General features: G+C 40.4%; 1 protein-coding gene across 4 annotated transcripts in view; it reads left to right on the forward strand.

Annotated features, from left to right (window-relative positions):
* Positions 1 to 8,772, forward strand: part of LOC103155860 (kinesin-like protein KIF21A) — a 31,683-nt gene extending 22,911 nt beyond the window's left edge. For 2 of the 4 annotated variants that reach the window (XM_016663610.1, XM_016663620.1), the window contains 17 exons: positions 117 to 311; positions 411 to 512; positions 969 to 1,134; positions 1,394 to 1,414; positions 2,329 to 2,392; positions 3,271 to 3,325; positions 3,428 to 3,642; positions 3,805 to 3,978; positions 4,359 to 4,391; positions 4,911 to 5,047; positions 5,124 to 5,208; positions 5,301 to 5,390; positions 5,479 to 5,637; positions 5,761 to 5,878; positions 6,462 to 6,632; positions 6,713 to 6,909; positions 6,982 to 8,772. In XM_016663610.1, coding sequence (XP_016519096.1) covers positions 117 to 311; positions 411 to 512; positions 969 to 1,134; positions 1,394 to 1,414; positions 2,329 to 2,392; positions 3,271 to 3,325; positions 3,428 to 3,642; positions 3,805 to 3,978; positions 4,359 to 4,391; positions 4,911 to 5,047; positions 5,124 to 5,208; positions 5,301 to 5,390; positions 5,479 to 5,637; positions 5,761 to 5,878; positions 6,462 to 6,632; positions 6,713 to 6,909; positions 6,982 to 7,039 — 2,040 coding nt within the window. In that variant the 3' untranslated portion in view covers positions 7,040 to 8,772. The remainder of the gene's footprint in view (positions 1 to 116; positions 312 to 410; positions 513 to 968; positions 1,135 to 1,393; positions 1,415 to 2,328; positions 2,393 to 3,270; positions 3,326 to 3,427; positions 3,643 to 3,804; positions 3,979 to 4,358; positions 4,392 to 4,910; positions 5,048 to 5,123; positions 5,209 to 5,300; positions 5,391 to 5,478; positions 5,638 to 5,760; positions 5,879 to 6,461; positions 6,633 to 6,712; positions 6,910 to 6,981) is intronic. The other 2 variants (XM_016663614.1, XM_007577743.2) reach the window with 1 other exon arrangement.
* The last annotated feature ends 350 nt before the right edge of the window (positions 8,773 to 9,122 follow it).

Here is a 9,122-nt window from a genome sequence, read left to right on the forward strand (position 1 = left end):
TATATATATATATATATATAGATAGATATAGATATATATAGATAGATACATACTGTGAGGCATTCACTATTTTCCTTCTACTTCACAACTGTTCTCACTTCCCACTGTTTCTCCAGCAACGAGAGGAGCTGACCAGGCGGCGGGAGCGCGTGTCCAGGAAGAGAGAGAAGCTGGCGGCGGACGGCGCCGACGCCGACCGTTCCCTGGCTTCCCTGAACGAGGAGCTGGAGTCTCTGGCCGCCAACATCGACTACATCAACGACAGCATCGCCGACTGCCAGGCCAACATCATGCAGATGGAGGAAGCCAAGGTATCTTATACTAGCAAACTATTAGCTTAGCAGTTAAATATTCAAGATCCATTGTTGAGCTTCCACCAAAGCCACTTCTTGACTGTGTTTTTATTGCAGGAGGAAGGAGACACTGTGGATGTGATCGCTGTCATCAGCTCCTGCAGCTTATCGGAAGCCCGCTTCCTTCTGGACAACTTCATGTCCATGGCCATAAGCAAGGTGCCTGCTTTTCCTCCTGTCACTGTTCTGTTTCCACTGGCTGTCAAAAAAGTTTGGCCAGCTTTCTGAATTATTCAATAGATGCAGGATGCTTTCCATATTTTTTTTTTTTTTTTTTGTGTGGAAAAAACTGTCTCAACACAGAAATTTCCCAACTATATTCATGAGAATGGAGGCAGACCTGTTCGAATTTACCAAACAACCAGTGGTGCTTGATTTAATTCTGACCTCTATTGAGAATATTCACTCTTACTTATGTGTTTGGATTTTGTTTCCTCGTTGCCATGGTTCCCAATTAGATAAAATGCCGAGCGAGTCTTTAATCGGATCAATTTGTTTGAATTAAATCCATCAGATTAGATTTGATAAAACCTAATTGGTCTGGTGAGAGAATGCCTCAGATCCAGGAAACAGAAACGCTCAAAAATGCTCTCTACGTCGTCGGGTTTTTTCCAGGGCCTGCAGGCGGCTCAGAAGGACTCCCAGCTGAAGGTGATGGAGGGGCGGCTGAAGCAGACGGAGATCAACAGCGCCACCCAGAACCAGCTGCTCTTCCACATGCTGAAGGAGAAGGCCGAGATCAACCCAGAGCTGGACGCCCTGCTGGGCAGCGCCCTGCAAGGTTGGAAACGCCAGCGAGTGCCCAGTAGCCGACCCGGCAGCATGTTGATCAACCTTTCCACAATCATCTTTTGATTTTAACCGAGCGCCTGCGCTTTACTTTGCACGCTCCAGTTCAAAAAGTAGAAAAAAAAACAAATAAAAAAACAACCATGAGTACAAATTAAAGCGCAGCCGATTTGTCCGCTTTGAATTCGATTTAATTTCTGTTTGTTTTTGTTTTTTGTTTTTTTGTTTCTGTTGTGTTGGTGTGATCTCAGAGTTAGGGTTCCTGCTACCAGGTGAGTGAGAGATACGAATAGAAATGTGAGTGTGTTTGAGAGAGCAAGGTGCTGAATGTGCACACTACATGATTTCCATAAAAAAAAAAAAAATAATAATGACTAAAAATAAGGAAGAAGCCTCATAATAAACTTGTCTTGTCGTGGAGAGGAATAAATGGAGTCAATATTTCATAAATCAAACCTGCATTTTGATTATGTTCTCTCAGAAGAAAATTCTCCATTTCGACCATTTATTTACTTATTTTTTAGAAAAATTGCATTGTTTCCCCCCTTTTCTGTAGAAAAACACTTTTTAAGCTGCATTTTTAAAATTTATTTGAAAAGGACCTCTCAGGAGCGCTATAGTTAAAAAAAATATCCTTTAGCTTTAGATATTTAATTCTATTTTAGTTATTTCTGACCAAAGTTTAAGTCAGAGTTGAACTTATTTAAAAGTTTCCTTTTCCTATTTTGCGTTACAGTATATAAGATGTAAAATTGTAAGAAATCTTGAAGTGTGCATCTGTATTAGACTAACCCGCGTCGAGTAACTCCGCTGTAACCTGCATGGTTCGCCAGCCACTTCCTGGTCCAGTCCAATCTCAGGACTAAAACTTAACCGCAGTAAAAACCTAAACCGACTGCACATCCTCTGTCCACAGCTGTCTGTGTTTGTGCGTTTGTTTTTTTGTTTTTTTGCTTTTCTGTGTTTGAATATTTTGTCTCTTACGCTTTTTCCCTTCATCCCACACCCAATGACCTCTCTTCATCTCTTCATCTTTGTGACCTATGACTTTGTCCCGAGCTGCTGAAGATGGCGTCACTGTTGAGTTGCAGTGTTTTTACATATGTGTTGCCTTTGGATGAAATAAAAACACACACACATTAATCCCCTGCGTGTGTGTATGTGTGTGTGTGTTTTGTGCCTCCAGCTGCAGAAAACGGGGATTGTAGCAGTAGCGACGAGTCCACTCCAAGTCCTGCTACAGATGGCAGGTAAATAAACAAACAAACAAAACATAAACTACGGTGTCCCTCAGGGTTGCAGTAAAAACCATATCTAAAAATTGTTGAAAATTGTGTACTGTTTTTTTATTCTATAAACTTCATCTTGCATTTCCTCTTTTTTTCTTCTTCATTTCTGAATTTATGAATTTGCAGCTTGACATCAGACTCAACAGATACAAGTCGTTTAAAAAATACAAGTCAGCCCAATTAGTTTGAAACAACAAATTATACCCATCTTCCATTTTCTAAAAGACAAAAGTCCAGTGATTCATAATAAAGTACAGCGGTTTTCACTTTGCTATATGTTCAATTGACAGTTTATCTTAGATTGGCCACATTGCAGCTGTGATTTTACCGTTTTATCCCGGTGTATTTTGGAATTGGGCTCAATAAGTGCTCATTAAAATCACAAATGGGCCATTTCACTACCTGTCTGGTCAATAGACAACTTCAAATTCAGATCTAACTGAGTCATAGTTTCTTAAGCTGGGCCTGAAATGTGACGCAAAGCACTACTATGACAAGTCTGTGGAAATCTGTAAAGCAATTCAGCATAAAATTATCAAAATTACAGAAATAAATCCAGAAATTCTGTTTTTTATAGGATCTTGTAATTAAGTGTTTACAGTAAACATGCTTCTTAGTGTTGGTCGGTGAAATAAAATCCCAATAAAATATGTAAGCAGTTTGGATTTGAAGGTTGGAAGGGTTTTAGCAAGATACAGGAAAGTGAAAACCGGAATCTTCCAGTCAATATAATCCTAAATGTTATAATCTAATACTGAATTAAAGAGGAAAAAAAAAAACAGTGGCTTGTATCATTTCTTTATATGTCAACTTCTCTGACACCACTTTTTGCGTTTCAGCACGCTGTCGTCAGATTTAATGAAGTTATGTGGCGAATCAAAGCCGAGAAGCAAGGTAGATGATCATGCACATGTTTTAAACCGGCATTTTGCAGCATTGGCCAGCGGCTCTTGGTGAATTGGATTATTTATATTTCAACCCATCCTGGCTCCTCAGGCTCGACGGCGGACCACCACCCAGATGGAGCTGCTGTATGCCAGCAGTGGGGATTTGTCCTGCGAGTCCCCCACCGGAGACTTCCCAGCCCCTCTGCTGCCCCTCGCCGAGCGCCTGGAAGGGCCGGCGGACATGTGGGGTCAGGCAGCTGGTCATGCCCCGGACCGCGAGCGAGCCGTATCTCCATCTGCGCTGTCTGTCAGGCCAGCTGGCATGTAAGTTCAGAGGCAATATTTTTCAGAGGAGGGCAGGAATCTCAAAGAGAAACAGAAAGAGAGTTCCTTGTACGGAGTCTGGGAACGCAGGAAGTTTGAGAAAAAGAGTATCCAAATTTATTTATTTTTTAATACTGACCGGATGAGTTGTCTTGTCTTTAGTTCTGGATCTAGATCACCTACGGGGGTGGAGAGGAGGCAGCTGGAGCGTTCGCCTCTGAACCGAAGGAAGGTGCAAGAAAAAGGCCCCATCGTGTCTCCCATGGCAACCCCCACACAGATACCATCAGTGGGCGCCACGGAAACTAAAACTAAAGGCAGCGAGTACAAATCAATGTAAAAACCTATATTACTCAAACTAACTTGTAAAAGGGTTTTTTTCTGTAGCCGTGCTTCACGTTTATGCAGCCTGCTGCTCGTCAATATACATACAAACTATTTTCAGTACTAGAAGATGCTCACATTTTATCTATGTTTAATTAAACACAAGTGGAATATGAAGCTTCCTAAGCTTTTGCGTAAATTAGCATGCTAACGCTCAAAAGTTATGTTCCAGTTTTACATCACCTTTAAATGTTAAAATTGTTTAAATACAACCTTCTTTACACACAAATTATAGAAAATTATTTACATTACAGCTCTGTTCCTAAGTGTTATTAAGCTAATACAGGTAGCAAGAATGCTAGGTTACATTTGACTTTGTCCTGTTTTCTCAGGCTGGATGAATCGCCTGTATTTGAAGGACACAGGTAATGTACTGTAATCGGTTTTAATCATTTATGTTAGATTTTCTGGTTGGCCCTTTTGTTTTCAACAAAGTAGAAAGTAAAGACTTTAATGTGACAGCAAAAGAATTACACATTTGTCATGGTCGCTAAACGAATGCAAAAAAAAAAAAAGGTCCAAAGTTGATTTTGTTGCTGAAATCTGATTTTGCTTTTAGTTATTTTCTAATAAAATTTCAAGTAAGTCAGGAGAATATAGGCTGGAATATTTTTGTGAATTATATATTTTTTTAAACAAAGATTATTTTAAAAAATGTAATCAATTGGAAGGATTAAATAAAGCTGATCACTAAAGTCTCAAATGTAATTAAACCATATGCACTTCTGAATAACCAAGCAAAAGAAACAAATGTTTTATTATAAGAAGGACCTTTACGACTCTTTATCTCTGCATAGTTTGGCATTTTCAAGCAGTTGGTTAGTAAAATGTCAGTCAAAATGACAAACAGCTGTATTTCATTATTCTGTAATGCTTGTTTTCAGAGGTGTGATAAATCCGGTGGCAGCTCCAAAGAACAGAACCGGTGCCAGAATTCAGTGCATCCACGTAGCTGAAGGCCACACCAAACCTGTTCTCTGCGTGGACGCAACGGATGACCTACTTTTTACTGGCTCTAAAGGTAAAAGACCGAAAAACGCGACATCAGATTCTGTCGATGTGTTTCTCCTAAGATTGCACGCAAATCTTTGTCTCAGATCGGACTTGCAAGGTCTGGAACCTGGTGACGGGCCAGGAGATTATGTCCCTCGCAGATCATCCCAGTAGTGTTGTCTCAGTCAGGTATTGTGATTTTTGTTTAGAAATGACCTACTTTGACGATAATCATTGCAAAATTGCATTCTCTCCTGAATAATTATTTGTTTTTATCACAGGTACACCTCCAGTCTCGTCTTCACCGTTTCCACCACTTACGTCAAGGTCTGGGATATTCGAGACTCCGCCAAGTGTATTCGTACGCTCACGTAAGTACACGAGCTCATGCAAGATGAAATCGTAAGTGATCTAGTTATTAGACAAGTTATTTTTTTTGTTTGTTTTTTTTAATATCAGATCATCAGGTCAGGTGGGGTCGGGGGACACATGTTCGTCTGCTCGGAGTTTATCCATCCCACCCGGAGAGAGTCAGATAAACCAGATCGCCCTCAACAATTCTGGCTCGTTTCTGTACGCTGCTGCTGGGAACGCCGTCCGCATGTGGGACCTTCGCAAGTACGCTGCCACACGTCGAGCTTTAAGAGTTGCAGTCATGCAAACTATTTGCAGCAGCTCAAGTTCATTATGTTGCCATCAAAAGGTTTGTTCAAAGCACTAATTAAACTATCCTCTCTCAAGGTTCGTGTCTACCGGAAAGTTGACGGGCCATTTGGGACCCGTTATGTGTCTAAGCATTGAAAAGCTGGGCCATGGACAGGACGTCATTCTCACCGGCTCCAAAGACCATCAAATCAAAGTAATTATCATTGTTAATATTAATATTAAAGTAGAATATCTCCTGTATTTACATTTTGTTTTTTAACGTTTAAAGCTGCTTGCTTCCCCGTGAGATTAACTAAAAACAGTAAAAATCTAACTAAATCAGTACTTTCTTCAAACATTGGTACTAATCTCAGACAAATACGGGTTAAGTTTTATTGAAGTGACGCAAAACAGAAAGGAAAATTGAAAAATGTATTCCCTACCCTTTTTTTTGTCAAAAAGAGATCTAGTTTTTTGAGCAAAATAGTTTATATTTTAAGAAGCATGAAGTCCATTTGGTACATAGAACTTAATCATTAAAAATAGATATGTTTGTAAGAGAAATAAATTGGTTAACTTATATTTATTTTTGACTCAATCAAATAAACTTCACTGTATGTAAAAACAAAACAAGCAAAAAAAAAAAAAAAACTTTTAAAGGGAAAAAATGTTCCCTTTCATACCACAGCATCATGGTACCGAGTGCCCCTCCAGGGGGTGCACCCACAGTTTCTGAATCACTCCGTTACACCCCTTGTTATCAGATTGGTCATCACTAACCCTCTCCGCTTTTCCAGATGTTCGAGGTGACCGAAGGTGCTCAGGGCAGCGTCGGCTCCAGCTATACGTTTGACCCCGCCCACCAGGACAGCGTGGAGTCTCTAGCCGTTCACAGAGACGCCTTATATAGCAGCTCCAGAGATTATTACATAAAGAAGTGGGACATGGCTAGCAAAACGCTTGTCCAGGTGAGACGATGTCGCGGTTTGGATATCGGTGGAGTCGATATGATCTGGGTTTGACAGCTGGTTGTGTTGTCACCTTACAGTCGGTCAGCACCCAGACTGACTGGGTCAGCGCTCTGGGCATCGTACCAGGCTCCCCGGTGCTCCTCAGCGGGTGCAGAGGCGGGCTGCTTCGCCTTTGGCACGCCGACTCACTGGCACCCCTCGGTGAAGTCCAAGGTCATGACAGTCCCATCAACGGCTTGGCAACCAACAGCACCCAATTGTTCACAGCTTCAGAGTAAGTCCTCATACAAGTGGTATATGTTTTCATCATCTCCTATTGTTTCACTATTTCATTTCTGTTTTATAGTGACCGGACCGTGAAAATCTGGGAAGCAAAGAGCTCCGTGGAGGATGGACTCCACTGACACCCAGCCTCTTCCCACACACATTGGACTGTCTACTTGTCAACATTAGCTTTATTCTTTGAGTTTGAGACATTGAGCCATGGCTGGTGTCCCACAGGGATCTGTGTCAGGAAGACCAACTTAGATGAAGTAAACTTTTCCAGGTTTAAACAGTTGCTAATATTTTAGGTCAGAACAACTCACTATGAACTCGAGGAAGCCTTGGAAGTCTTTGCTGAAGTTCCAGGGGCCACAAGACGGTTTGTTTGGTTGATCAGGGAGTCTTTTTAAAGCTGCTGAGAGAAAAGAAGCTGCGTTAAAGAAATGGCTTGCTGTGATCGTATCCTGTGTGTTGACTTGATGTATTATATGTCTTCCCGACAATGCTGAACAGGTCATTTTGTGTGTGTGTGTGTGTGTGTGTGTCTGTGATGTTTTTGTTCCCAGTTAAAGGACCAAACTACTGAAGATTTGCTTCGAAGCTGTTACTGCCAAATGCACCGGAGTTAAACACTGAAAGTCTCTAAAAAAAACATGCTTTAAGGTCTATCAATATGCATGTTTTTCCTATTTGTTTTTCTTCTTTTCTTTTGTTTATCAGAGGATAAAAGAATAGCACTACTTCAAGATATATTTACAGTTCAGGCTTTCAGGAAAGCATAAAAGGCTCAAATTACAAAACACGTCCCTCTGGGATAATTAGCTTAATTTGACATGGTAATTAGCCTTGTAGCCTAAGATTTTGAATACCTTTTTGAATTCGTTTTGCAAACAATATTGACTTGTTAACTGTGGCTGTGTTGTTTTCATTAAGGCTGCAGCTTATTTTCTTTTTTTTTTTTCAATCTTGAGAAATCTATCAACCTGGAATCATGTTCTGTTTCACGTTATTTAACATCTGAACGTCAACGACAGGCCGTTTGTGATCTGAACGATGTGAAAGCAAATACTGTACGTTTATGGAATCAAGCACCTTGTACTTTTCAGCTCACATGGAAACATGTGAGCTGAAAAGTCAAACATATCTATGTGGGTCCAGGAAGAAAAAGAAAGAGACAAGACTGAACTCGTTTCTGCCCGGGTTTGGCTTTTGTCGGCTGAAAAATCTGACCTGCTCAAATCCCAAAATCAGTCACCGCAAACGGAATCAAATGTTTGGAAGACCTCTGAAATGCTACTGTTTATTTATTTATTTTCTTGAATCCAAGATTATTATCCATTTTTTCTGCATCACTAGTGACTAGTACATGTGTTCAATCTATTGCCCTGTGTGTCATAGACGATGATTTGCACAGAATCGATGGGATGGATTTCTCTTTGATCAGTTGTTTATTCAGTGCCTGTCATAAATCCTGAACTGTACGTTGATTTATTTATTCTTGTGATGTGATTTTTGAGGACTTTCCTTCGTTGGGAAAAGATCAGGTAAACGTTTTTTTAATAACGTGCCGTCGAAATTTGATGTATCGCTAACGTTGCGCTCTTCTTTGGAGGCAGCGCTCTCTAGCACAGATTGCATTGAGGATCATGGTTTTCTGTACCAATGACAGCAATTTGCTTTAGATGATCTTAAATCCTTACTAATCAACTAGGCAACTTAAGATGTGAAGACTCCCTCTGATTTTCTAAGTTGAGCTGAAAGTTAAGTTTATTGTGTAAATATATTTGTTGTTTCTTCCGCTGATTCTGCTGTGCGCAGCTTCTTGTAATGGGCATATCAGATACAGTGTGTAAATAAATTGTGATAAAAAGTGCTTTGTAACAGTGTAGCAGTGTGTGAGATGGCCACGCGGTGGCAGTGTTGGTCAATGTTCCTTTAATAATGGACTGAGGAAGAAGGCGGACTTTCGCTTCATTTATTGTCTTCCCACAAAGAAATACTTGAATTTGTAAGATTTACAAGGAAAATGAACGTTTATTCAATCCCTCTTAAAGTTAGAACTGAAGTAGAAATATTATTTGAGATTACAACGGGAGGGGAAAAAAAGAAAGGTAAAAAGGGGTCAGAAACTCCACCTGAAGGCGAAAGCTAATGTGCTGAGTGATGGAACGATCAATATTTAATGTTCAGCTGCTTGGAAGAATCACATTGACCCAGAGCTAC

This window comes from Poecilia formosa, unplaced genomic scaffold (assembly GCF_000485575.1).
Source record: "Poecilia formosa unplaced genomic scaffold, Poecilia_formosa-5.1.2 Scaffold9, whole genome shotgun sequence".
Taxonomy (NCBI): Eukaryota; Metazoa; Chordata; class Actinopteri; order Cyprinodontiformes; family Poeciliidae; genus Poecilia; species Poecilia formosa.